At 41.8% G+C, this 13,683-nt stretch overlaps 1 protein-coding gene and 1 long non-coding RNA gene across 3 annotated transcripts in view; one reads left to right on the top strand and one right to left on the bottom strand.

The window, feature by feature from the left end:
• LOC132401721 (uncharacterized) overlaps nt 1-13,683 on the top strand; it is a 308,491-nt gene that overhangs the window by 44,078 nt on the left and 250,730 nt on the right. For both annotated transcript variants that reach the window (XM_059983839.1, XM_059983840.1), the window contains exon 2: nt 5,578-5,702. In XM_059983839.1, coding sequence (XP_059839822.1) covers nt 5,578-5,702 — 125 coding nt within the window. The remainder of the gene's footprint in view (nt 1-5,577; nt 5,703-13,683) is intronic.
• LOC132401722 (uncharacterized) overlaps nt 1-13,683 on the bottom strand; it is a 161,513-nt gene that overhangs the window by 10,456 nt on the left and 137,374 nt on the right. The gene's annotated exons all lie outside the window — the stretch shown is intronic.

Raw genomic sequence — 13,683 nt, 5'->3', positions numbered from 1 at the left:
AGTAAATTTATGATTATAGTACACACGGCACCATATACTACCCTGAGATTCATCTTCTTGTAGACATACACAGTAGAACAAAGAAACACAATAGAATTAATGAAAGGCTGCACCAAAGCAAAGAGGGACAAACAACCCACATGCAAAGTAAGACAATAAATGCAAATGCAAAAAAAGCAACTAATAAATAAATAAATATTGAGAATATGAGTTTTAGATTTCTTGAAAGTGAGTCCATAGGTTGTAGAATCATTTCAAAGTCGACGTGAGTGAAGTTATTCACAACGGTTCAGAATCATGATGGTTGAGGGGTAATAAATGTTCCTGAACCTGGGGGTGTAAGTCCCAAGCATCCTGTACCACCTTCCTGATGGCAGCAGCGAGGAGTTTAGGCATTTCATCTCAACGACCCTTCACCTCATGTTCTTGATATTATTTATTTAGTTGTTTGTTTATTTATTTATTGTTATTTCTTCTGTTTGTATTTGTACAGTTTATTGCCTTCTGCACTCTGGTGAAACGCCTTAGTCGATTGGACCTTCATTGATTCTGTTATGGTTATTATCCTATAGATTTATTAAGTCCACAAGAAAATGAATCTCAGGATTATATATGGTGGCATACATGTACTTTGATAACTGAATTTACTTTGTGCTTTGACATCAAAGGTTGATGGGAGACTTAACAGGATTTTCTGAAATTATGAGATTTATAGATAGGATGAACAGTCAGCATCATTTTCTTGGATCAGATATGAAAAAAACATGAATCTGTGGTGAGGGAGGAATGTTTATAGATGTGTGGAGCAAGTTAACTTACGTTAAGAGTGATAGGTGTCTGGAACGGGCTGCCTGGGGGTAGTAGTGGAAGAGGATATGATAATGGTGTATAAGTGACTTCTAGATGTATGCATTGAATATACAGGGAATGGAGGGACATAGATCATGTACAGGCAGAAGAGAATCAGTTTGCATCAACATCATGCTCAGTACAGACACCGTGGGCCAAACGATCTGTTCCTGTGCTGTACGGTTCTATGTCCTATGTATGTTAATGGTCCCCCCCCAAATTTCTCTTATTGTGCAGCTTAGTGCTAGAATCTGGCAGGAGTTGTATGAATGAATGTGGAAAAGGAGAATATCTACTTGTATAAGGAGAATAAAATGCAATGAGTGTGGGACTGGTGGTAAGGCTCAAAGGACCAGAAGAGCCTTTTCTGCACTGTATCTCTAATCAAAATGTAAATTTGTACAAAGGAGCAGTAGTCTGTGAGAAGTGTGATCACTCGAGTTGAGTGTGATGACCTTCTAAGGCATTATTCTTTTAATGGCGACACCTCTGCAAGACTTTGTTTAACCTGAGGAGGCTGATGCACAGGCAGATACCACATAAAACCATAAGACCAGAATTAGGCCATTTGGCCATTGAGTCTGCTTCATCATTCAAATATGGCGAATCCGCTTTTTTTTCTCCTCAACCCTATTTCCTGACCTTTGCCCTGTAACCTTTGATGCCATGACTAGTCAAGGCCCTATCAATTTCTGCCACAGATACAGCCAATGACCTGGCCACCGCAGTTGCACGTGGCAACAAATTTCACAAATTCACCACGCTCTGGCTAAAGAAATTTTCTCCGCATCTCTGTTTTGAATGGATGCCCCTCTATCCTGAGGCTGTGCCCTCTTGTCTGAGACTCTTCCACCTTGCGAAACATCCTTTGCTCATCTACTCTGTCTAGAACTCTCAATATTCGAAAGGTTTCAATGAGATCCCCCCACGTCCTTCTAAATTCTAGCATGTACAGACCAAGAGCCATCAAACGTTCCTCGTATGATAATGCTTTCATTCCTGGAATCATCCTTGTGAACCTCCTTTGGAACCTCTACAATGCCAGCACATCCTTCCTAAGATAAGGGGCCCAAAACTGTTCACAATACTCAAGGTGAGGCCTCATTAAAATGAATACTAACTTGGCATTTGCCTTCATCACCACCGACTCAACCTGCAAGTTAACCTTCAGGGTGTTCTGCACAAGGTCTCCCAAGTCCCTCTGTATCTCAGGTTCCTGCATTTTCTCCCCATTTAGAAAATAGTCCGCACATTTATGTCTACTACCAAAGTGCATGACCATGTATTTTCCAACATTATATTTTATTTGCCACTTCCTTGCCCATTCTCCTAATCTGATTAGTCCTTCTGCACCCTACCTGTTTCCTCAACACTACCTGCCCCTCCACCAATCTCAATATCATCTCTAAACTTGGCAACAAAGCCATCAATTCCTTCATCTGAATCACATATATAAAAAGAAGCGATTCCAACACCGACCCTTGTGGAACACCACTAGACACTGGCAGCCAACCAGAAAAGGATCCCTTTATTCCCACTCGCTGCCTCCTACCAATCAGCCAATGCTCTGACCATCTTAGTAACTTTCCTGTAATACCATGGGCTCTCTTCCAGTAGAAGTGGTAGAGGCAGGTTCAATACTGTCATTTAAAAAAACTGGATAGGTATATGGACAGGAAAGGAATGGAGGGTTATGGGCTGAGTGCGGGTAGGTGGGATTAGGTGAGAGTAAGCGTTCGGCACGGACTCGAAGGGCCGAGATGGCCTGTTTCCGTGCTGTAATTGTTATGTTATATGGTTAACTTGGCAAGCACCCTTATGTGTGGCACCTTGTCAAAGGCCTTCTGAAAGTCCAAATATACAACATCCACTGCATCCCCTTTAACTATCCCGCTTGTAATCTCCTTAAAGAATTCCAACAGGTTCGTCAGGCAAGATTTTCCCCAAGGGAAACCACGTTGACTTTATCCAATCTTGTTCTGTGTCACCAAGCACTCCATCACCTTGTCCTTAACAACTGACTCTAACATCTTCCCAACCACTGAGGTCAGGCTATCTGGTCTATAAATTCCTTTCTGCTGCCTTCCTCCATTCTTAAAAAATGGAGTGACATTTGAAATCTTCCAGTCCTCTGGCACCATGCCAGAGTCCAATGATTTTTGAAAGATCATTTCTAATGCCGCCACAATCTCTAACACTACCTCTTTCAGAACCCCAGTGTTTGGGTCCTTAGTTCTTCTGGTCCAGGTGACTTAAGTACTTTTATGTCTTTCAGCTTTTTGAGCACATTCTCCCTTGTAACAGTAACTGCACCAACTTCCCTTCCTTTACACACTACAACATCAGGCATACTGCTAGTGTCTTCCACAGTGAAGACTGATGCAAAATGCACATTTAGTTCATCAGCCATCTCTTTGTCCCCCATTATTATTTCTCAGGTGAGAAGGCCTACTCCTGCTCCTATTTCTGATGTTCTTATGTAGAACATGGTAGGATCAGGAACAATTCCAATGCTTAAATGACATTGGGAAAGGTAAATGGATAGGAAAGGTTTAAAGAGATTTGGGCCAAATGCAGGGAATGGGAGTATATCTCAGCCTGGCACCTTCATCACAATGGGTGAGATGGGCCAAGGGCTTGTTTCTGTGTTGAATAACTCTATGACTCTATGGGCAGGGTAATCAAGTGGTTGAAATTCTTGACCCCGCAATTGAAGACTAAATGTAGCACACACCTCTAAGGTGAAACCTGCTACCTGGGACAGGCAACACTCCAATCCAGTTCACTCTGCTGAAAAGTCACATCCTGAAAATATCAACACAAGGGATTCCGCAGATCTTGGAAATATTGAACAACATTCACAAAATCCTGGAAGAACTCAGCGTCAAGCAGCATCTAATCCTTTCCTCCATAGTTTTGTGTGTGTTACCTGAAACAATGGCCCTGTTTCTCTTGCCACAGATACCTCCCCTTCTTACCCCATCCCTGACATATTTAGTTGTTTGTTTTTTCCTCTCTCTGCCCATCACTCTGCCTGTTCTCCATCTCCCTCTGGTGCTCCCCTCTTCCTTTCTTTCCCCCTAGGCCTCCCATCCCATGATCCTTTCCCTTCTCTAGCTCTGTATCACTTTCGCCAATCACCTTTCCAGCTCTTTGCTTCACCCCACCCCCTCTGGTCTTCTCCTATCATTTCACATTTCCCTTCCCCCTCCTACTTTCAAATTTCTTACTATCTTTCCTTTCAGTTAGTCCTGACGAAGGGTCTCGGCCCGAAACGTTGACAGCGCTTCTCCCTATAGATGCTGCCTGACCTGCTGGCAGCATTTTGTGTGTGTTACTGTATGATATGCTGCGCTTTTCCAGCAGTCTTTTTGATTTTTGATCCCATTTTAATTTCTTAGATCTGATTTTTATATATTATAAAAATATACAATTTTAAATAAAGTAAAATATGTAATAACTAAGTATTTACCTTTCCCCATTTAGCCTGTTGGAATCTCCATTTATATCGAAGAGATTGTTTAATGGCATACCAAATCTGGTTGGCACATGATCAGGGAGGAAGTAAAGCATTGTAATGCTGAGGATCCTAGCAAGATTGGACTCTGCATGGAGTCCAGAAAATGGAGCGACAGCGCATCCTTTCAGTGTCATTAAAAAATTTTGAATGTCAGCTGAGAGAGGGAGTGATAGAGCTGGACCTGATGGAACTAGGCCTCATTGAACTAGGCCTGGTCAAACTAGAACTGTCCACATTTTTGCAATTTCCCTCTTTTTACAGTGCTTCATTTCAAATCCAGAGAAATTCCACCCCAATTTAGACAACAAACTTCTGTCTTTTTTTTTGAACCTGATGAAGGGTCTCGACCCAAAAGATTTACTCCTTCCCATAGATGGAGCCTGGCCTGCTGAGTTCTTCCAGTATTTTGTGTGTGTTACCTGGATTTCCAGCACTGAAGATTTTCTCATGTTTGTGAAACTTTTTTCTCGTCTGGTTTGCTGGTTTAGAATCAACACAAGAGATTCTGCAGGTGCTGGAAATCTTGAGTAACACACACAAAAAGCTGGAAACACTCAACATGTGAGGTAGCATCTGTGGAGGAGAATAAACAGTTGATGCTTCGACTAGAACTGTCTCAGACTGAAACATCAACTATTTATTCCCTTCCATAGATGTTGCCTAAGTTGCTGAGTTCCTCCAGCAATTTGTGTGCATTCCCAGTTTAGAATATGTCTGTGCCACTGAGCAATAGATTAGGATACCTCTGAGCAGACATGATGGAAGTTTCTCTCTGCCACTTGGCCATTTCAGGAAAATTAGCTTGCCCACAGTCACTAGATTGTTAAGCAGAGTGCAGATTACTGCACCTTCTTTTTTTAAAACTTCAGGTACATTATGACAGGGAAATGAAAGTTACTGTTGCATATAACTAGCTTCCAGGGTGATCCAGCCTGTTTTCAATTAATGAGGTTATACACGTTACGAGCATCCAATTAGACATGCAGTATACCTGTGTGACATAAATGTGCTTATATATCTGATTGCCATGCATTGCGCATACAGTGAGCATGAGATACACATGCCCTTGGTTAACATATCTCAGACATAATCCTATTTAATCATCTTCATTGTTTCAAAGATATAGGTATTAATTATTTGGCTAGTTTGATGCTGACTAATCCGTGAAGCTGTTTCATTATAACCTTCACTTTTTTAAAAAATTTCAGACGAACCCCTCGAGTGCTTCATCTGTCGAGAACAGGAGGTGACAGACCAGGATTCCTTGCAACAGTATTGCGACTGCAAGAGTTTAGCTGCTCACCACAAGTGTTTGTTGACCTGGATACAGAAGGTAATAAAACCCTATCAGAACCCACAATGAGCTATTGATCAACTTGCCGAAACAAAGCCTTCAGTTGCCTTGACAATTCTGGCTGTGAGAAAATATCTATTCTCCTGAAGGCTACTGTTTGAAAACTAAAAAAGCCCTTTCACCTCCATATAATTAGCATTTTGCACCATTCACTGATGACTTTACAGGAGCATCCCACTGGATATTTCTTTTAAATGCAGTGAATTTTCTATGCTTCAACTGTGAATCTCACTTCTCAATCCCATGCAATCTATTTTAATTCAAGCATTTTGCTTAGCAAGATTTTTATTTCTGGGGTGCTCTGAAGTCTGCACCCTTGACCAAGCCCATTGTCAATTGTGCCTTCAGTGTCAGTCTCCAACTTTCAGAGTCTTATCCCCATTTGGCCCATTGAGTCTGCTGTGTCATCTCATCACGGCTGATTTATTATCCCTCTCAATCCCATTCTCTTGCCTTCTTCTGGTAACCAATGTCACCATGAGTAACTAAGAACCTATCAACCTCTGCTTTAATTATGCCCAATAGTTTGGCCTCGACAGCCATTGGTGGCGATGAACTGCATAGATTCACCTCCCTTAGGTAAAGAAATCTCTTCTCATCTCCATTCTCATCTGTAAGGCTCACCACCGCTTCTCCTTTGAGGCGTTTTCTACATTCCAGCTTGTAGACCCAGTCTGCGGAGCTGGTCCTAACACCCATACACTTGTCTCAGTATCACTGTCTGTTCGATGTTTCAAGTGGAGAACTTCGAGAGGCAAATTAACATTCCTATATAACCGGAAGTAATGTTTGCTGTCATTTCATATTACAAATTTAGTTATTATTGGGGTAAAATTTTGACTATGAAACCAACAATAATGATCACCAATAATTGATTTGAATCATAGAATCACACAGGCAGCCATTTTAACCATCATTCCAGCACCATCTGTATCCTCCCTGCAAAATGTGGATCTGGAGATGAGTAGAAATAATAGTGTAATCACTCGAGTCGAGTATGATGTTCTCCTGAGAGAGTGTCTGTCAGTGACTCCTCACTCAGTTGGCTGTAGAGGCTGATCCGGGATCCACATATTCTGATGCAGTAGTACAAGAGTAAGTGGTGGCTGTGGTCAGTGGGTGGGTTGTTTGGTTGTTCAGTCTCTCCTTTAGCAGCTGCCGCCTGTTCTCTGTGGCACAGTGGAGATCATTCTCACGTAGCGCAGCTCCCTCTTGAACAGATTTCCTCCAGGTGCAGCTACTGAGTGCCGAGTCTTCCCAGTTTTTAGACGTAATGTTGAATTTTTCCAGCTGATTTTGATGTTATCTTTCAAGTGTTTCCTTTGCCCACCTGGGGCAGGAATAGGAAGATTTAGTAGATGCATGAGTGGCTGAGGAAGTGGTGAAGAGGGCGGTGTTACAGATTTTGGGATCAGTGGGATCTCTTCTGGGGAAGGTACAACCTGTGCTGACAGGATGGGTTACAAGTGAACCTAAGTGGGACCAATATGCTTGTGGGCAGGTTTGCTAACGATGCTCAGGAAGGCTTAAACTAATTTGGCAGGGGCGTGGGAATGGGAGGGATGAGGCTGAGGAGGAGACAGTTGGTATACAAGTCGATATGTTGTGCAGTGAGACTGTGAGGGAGGACAGGCTGATGACAGGGCAAAATTACTGTCAGTGAAGTGTAACATGGGAGCAAAATCAAAAAGGTTGATGTGACTATTTCAGGACTGAAGAACTAGATAGGGTGGATGTGGAGAGGATGTTTCCTATGGTAGGGGTATCCAGAACTAAAGGGGACAGCCTCAGAATTGAGGGGCAACCCTCTAGAACAGAGGTAAGGAGGAAGAGGAATTATTGTATGTACAGGTGTATGGGGCTGAGTGGGATCTGGGATCAGCCATGATGAAATGGCGGAGCAGACTCGATGGGCTGAATGGCCTAATTCTGCTCCTATGTCTTATCCTCTTATGGTCTTATTTGAGTGCGTGAATAAGGTAGAATATTTTGTAGCACCGTTAGAGATTGGCAGGTATGACATTGTGGGCTTCACTGAATCATGGCTGAAAGAAGATCATAGTTGGAACCTTAATATCCAAGGATACTTATTGTATCAAAATGACAGGCAGGTAGGCTGAATGGGTGGCACGGCTCTGCTGTCAATAAATGAAATCAAATCCTTTGAAAAGGATGGAGCAGGATCGTAAGATGTAGAATCTTTATCAGTTGAGTTCAGAAACTGCGAGTGTAAAAAGACCCAGATGGGAGTTACTGTATATACAGGCTAAGCAGTAGCCAGGATATAGGATATAAATTACAAGTGGAGCTAGAAAAGGCATATAAAAAGCAAATATTACGCTAGTCATTGTGGATTTCAATATGTAAACAGATTGGTAAAATGAGGTTGGTGCTGGACCCTAAGAGAATGAATTTCTAGAATGCCTAGAAGTTTGGTTTATAGAGCAGCTTGTAGTTGAGACCACTAGGGGGAAGGTAATTCTGGATTGGGTGTTGTTGTGTAATGAACCGGATTTGCTTAGGGAGATTAAGGTAAAGAACCCCTTAAGAGGAGTAATCTTAATGTGATCGAAATCACCCTGTGTTTGAGAGGGTGAAGCTAAAGTCAGAGTAAAGGGAATTACAGAGGCATGAGAGAAAAGCTGGCACATGCAGATTGTAAGGGGCCACTACCAGGTTCTGCATGATGGCAGAACAGAAATGGCTGGAGTTTCTGGAGGCAGTTCGGAAGGAGATGAACTATTATAAAGGAAGGGTGAGGCAAATGTGGCTGACAAGGAAGTTAAAGACAGTATATAAGCAAAAAGAGAGCATATAATACAGCAAAAATTAGTGGGAAATTAGAGAATTGGGAAACTTTTAAAAACCAACAGAGGGCAACTAAAAAGCCATAAGGAGAGAAAAGATGAAATAGCCTATAATATAAAAGAGGATACAAGAAGTTTTTTCAAAGTTCTGAATAAATTTATTATCAAATTACATATATGTTACTGTATACAACCCTAAGATTCATTTTCTTGTGGGCATACTCATTTAATCCATTATAGAATAATAACCATAATAGAACCAATGAAAGACTGCTCTACCTTGAGCATTCACCCAGTGTGCAAGACAACAAACTGTTCAAATACAAAAAGAAAGAAATAATAATAAATAAATAAGCAATAAATATCAAGGACATGAGATGAAGAGTGAATCCATAGGTTGTGGACATTTCATTTCAATGATGGGGCAAGTAAAATTAAATGAAGCTACCCCTCTGGTTCAGGAGCCTGATGTTTGGTGGGGGGGGGGGGGGGGTAAGTACAGTTCCTGAACCTGGTGGTGTAAGTCAGGAGGCTTCTGTTCCTTTTGATGACAGCAGTGAGAAAAAACGTGTGCTGCGTTGTGTGTGGGGGGGGGGGGACCCTTATGATGGATACTACTTTCCTGCGACAAACATACAAAAACAAAAAAGGTGGTGAGTGTGGATGTCAGACTGGGGGCGGGGAGAGGCGGGCAAAGAAAAGGCAGAAGAACATTAAATATTTTGCATCAGTCTTCACTGTGGAAAGACACTAGCAGTATGCCAGAAATTCGAGAATGTCAGGGGGCAGAAGTGTGTGCAGTTGCTATTACTAATGAGAAAGTGCTCATGAAGCTGAAAGGTCTGAAGGTAGATAAGTCACCTGGACCAGATGGACTACACCCCAGGGTTCTGAAAGAGGTAGCTGAACAGATTGTGGATGCATTAGTAATGATCTTTCAAGAATCACTGGATTCTGGAATGATTCCTAAGGAGTGGAAAATTGCAAATGTCACTCCACTCTTTAAGAAGGGGGGAAGGGAGAAGAAAGGAAACTGTAGGCCAGTTAGTATTACTGCAGTGATTGGCGGATGTTGGAGTTGATTATTAAGGACAAAGTTTCAGAGTATTTGGAGGCACATGATAAAGTAGGCCAAAGTTAGTATGATTTCTTTCAGAGAAATCTTGCCTGACAAATCTGATGGAATTCTTTGAGAAAATAACAGGAAAGATAGACAAAGGAGAATCAGGGATGTTGTTAATTTGGATTTTCAGAAGGCCTTGGACAAGGTGCCGCACATAAAGCTACTTAACAAGATAACAGCCCGGTATTACAGGAAAAATACCATCTTGGATAGATTGGCTGACAGGCAGGAGGCAAAGAGTGGGAACTATTGGGGCCTAATCACAGGCAGCCAACCAGATTTTGAGAGGACTAGAATGCAAAAGCAAGAATATGATGCTGAGGTTTTATAAGGTATTGGTCAGACCACATTTGAAGTATTGTGAGCAGTTTTGGGCCCCTTATCTAAGAAAAGATGTACTGGCATTGGAGAGGGTCCATTGGAGAATGATTCCAAGAATGAAAGGGTTAATATGTTAGGAGTGTTTATGGCTCTGGGTCTGTACTCACTGGAGGTTAGAAGAGTGAGGGCAGATCTCATTGAAACATTTCAAAAATTGAAAGGCCTAGATAGAGTGGAATTGAAGAGGATGTTTCCTATAGTGACTGAGACTAGGACCAGAGGGCATAGCCTCAGAATTGAGGGGCATCCATTTAGAACAGAGGTGAGTAGGAATTTCTTTAGACAGAGGGTGGTGTATCTGAGGGATTCATTGTAATGGATATCTGTAGAGCCTGAGTCATTGAGTATATTTTAAAGTGGACATGTTTTTGATTATTCTGGGCATCAACGATTACAAGGAGAAGGAAGGAGAATGAGTTTAAGAGAGACAATAAATTGGCCATGGTGGAATGATGGAATAGACTAACTCTGCCTTTATGTCTTACGCTCTTATGGGCTTGCTGAGTTTTCCTCAACTGGGAATAAAGGATCAGTTTGAGGACACTATGAATTAGGCACCCTGTTAACATACTCCTGTTTGAATGTAATGAGGGTTTAGCTTCTTTCTTCTGTTAGGCAGTGAGTTACAGACTGTATCAACCTCTGAGTGGAGAAAAGTGCCCTTTTGCCTTCTAGTCCTTATTACTTTGAATCTATTCCTTTCAGTTTTGACACCGTGACAGTTTAAAAGGCTCAAACTTAGAGCTCCCTTCAGTCTCTTTCCAAAAGAAAATAACCCCAAATATTCCAATCTTCTCTCACAGCTACGACCTTCCAGTCCTAGAATTATCCATGTAAATCGTTGCATCCTCTCCTGTGCAGTCATACAATATTTTTGCTATAATGTAGGACAAGACCTGTATCCAGTACATGAGATGAAAGTTAACTCGTCTTAGAGTATAAAAATATTTCCTTCAAGATTCAAGATTGTTTAATGTCATTTCCAGAACACAAACATAAATCAGAATCAGGTTTATTATCACCGGCATATATTATGAAATTTGTTGTTTTTGCAGTATTTGCACGATATAATACATAATAATAAAAATTGTAAATTACAGTAAGTATATATAAGATAGTTAAATTATGTAAGTAGTGCAAATAAAATACTGAGGTAGTGCTCATGCATTCAATGTCCATTCAGAAATCTGATGGCAGAGGGGAAGAAGCTGTCCCTGAATTGCTTCTGTACCTCCTCCACGATGGTAGCAATGAAAAGAGGACATGTCCTGGGTGATGGGAGCCCTTAATGATGGATGCCACCTTTTTGAGGCATGGCTCCTTGAAGATATTATAGAGGATGAAATAATTGGTACTCCATATCAGATGCAGCACAAAAAAATACAATAAAATAAAGAATAAAATAATAAAAAACACAATAAGGTAGTTAACATACATAGATTGATTGTATGTGCATAAAGTGACGCTTGGCACAGTAGCGTCTGTATATGAGGTGACCCTAACAGGAAATGATAAAATAGTGGTGGTGTGGGGATTAGGTGTTGGAGGTGTTGGTCAGCGATCATATCCATGCTGATCACCAGGAACCCATTTATTACATTTGGGCTGCAGCCTTTGTTAAACATTGTGAGAGTATCTGCTTCAACTACCTTGGGTAAAGTTGTGGACAGCCCTAGGATGGCCTTCATTAGTTGGGGGGTTGAATTCAAGAGCTGCAAATTAATGCTGCAGCTCTACAAAACCCTGGTTAGACCACACTTGGAGTGTTGTGTTCAGTTCTAGTTGCTTCCTTATAGAAAGAATGAGGAATCTTTAGAGAGGGTGCAGAGAAGATTTACCAGGATGTTGCCTGGATTAGAGAATGTGTCATACACTATGAGATAAGATTAAGTGAGCTAGGAATTTTCTCTCTGGAGTGAAGAAGGATGTAAATCAACTAAATAGAGGTGTACAAGATGATAAGGGGCACAATCGAGTGGATAGCCAGAGACTTTTTCCCAAGGTAAAAGTGACTAATACATGAAGGCATGATTAGAGGAAAGCATTAGAGGATGTCAGAGGTAGGTCGTTTTACACAGAGTGGCGGATGCATGGAACATCCTGCCCGCAATGGTGGTAGAGACAGATACACTCGGGATATTTAAGAATCTCTTAGGAATGTGGATGACAGAAAAATGGAGGCCTATGTAAGAGGGAAGTGTTAGAATGATCTTGAAGTTGGTTAAAAGATCAACATTGTGCCTATATGGGATGCTGTAGCGTTTTCTATCTGATGACAACCTCCCTACTCTGATATTCCATGTCTTGGCAAAGTAAGGAAAGCATCCCATCTGTGGAGATGGTGCTGCTGAGCCACACTTGTGAACTTCCATCATGCTCTTGAGTAATGATTCAGACCCAGTAATGACCTCGGCTATATCCGTCCATGTCAGGTTGGCAATCCTTTTTAGATACCCCAGCTCCAACTCCTTGTCTGTATGTCAAGGAACACTCTTGACCTGAGTATTGGCATTAAGCAATCTTTACCAAGTTTTACTGTCACCTCTTCCACGTAACCTATGCTTGGTATGTGCAGTGTTTTATAATTGAGCCAAAATGTTTCAATCCTCCTCTCTTTGTTCTGGTGTCAAGCTGAATGTTTAATTAAAGGCAGAGTCATAGAGCACAGAAACAGGCCCCGCAGTTCAATCTAACCATGCTGACCAAGATGCCCAGGTAAGCTTATCCCTTTTTCTCCATGTTTGCCCAACATCCATTTAAGAAATAGAGAAACACACACCAAATGCAGGAAGAAATCAGCAGGTCAGGCAGAATCTCTGGAGAGGCCTTTTCCTAAGATACTTCTTGCATGGAAATATATGCAGCTCAGGACACCAGCCGAATTGTGGGCAACCTTTTGATTCCTGACTTTGTCTGAGGTATTACCAACATGTGTCTCCACAATCTCTCCACTAACTGCTCTGGCACTCTGGTTCCTATCACCCTGCAGTTCTAGTTTCAACTGTACCTTGCAGCATTGGGATTATTAGTCCCCTTCCAGTTCAGGTGGAAATCGTCTCTTCTGTACAGGTCTCACCTTCTCTAGAAGAGAGCCTAATGATCCAAAAATCTTATGCCTTTCCTCCTATGCCAACTCCTTTGCCACTTGTTAAAATGTAAAATGTTCCTACTTTCAGCATCACTAGCATGTGGCATGGGTAGTAATCCTTAGGTCACAACCCTGGAGGTCCTGCACCTTAACTTAGTGACTAACGACCTGTGGCTCTGACATCAATTGCTATGAAGTGCTTCAAGCAGTTGGTTATGGCACACATCAACAATAACCTACCGGTCCACCTCAATGCTTTGCAATTCGCCTACTGGAGCAACAGGTCAATGGCAGATGCCATCTCTCTGGCACTACGTTCCTCCTTAGAACACCTGGAGTATAAAGACGTATATGTAAAACTCCTTTTCATTGACTACAGCTCTGCCATCATTCCAAATAAACTGATTCCTAAGCTCTGGAACCTGGGTCTTAGCACTCAGATCTGTAGCTGGATCTTCAACTTCCTCACAGACAGCACCCAAGCTGTAAAAAATAGGGGACAACCTCTCCTCTACAATCACTCTGAGCACCGGTGCCCCACAAGGCTGTGTACTCAGCCCC

Source organism: Hypanus sabinus, chromosome 11, assembly GCF_030144855.1.
Source record: "Hypanus sabinus isolate sHypSab1 chromosome 11, sHypSab1.hap1, whole genome shotgun sequence".
Taxonomy (NCBI): domain Eukaryota; kingdom Metazoa; phylum Chordata; class Chondrichthyes; order Myliobatiformes; family Dasyatidae; genus Hypanus; species Hypanus sabinus.
The sequence above is the reverse complement of the archived record's forward strand: the minus strand, read 5'-3'. Positions and strand labels throughout refer to the sequence as shown.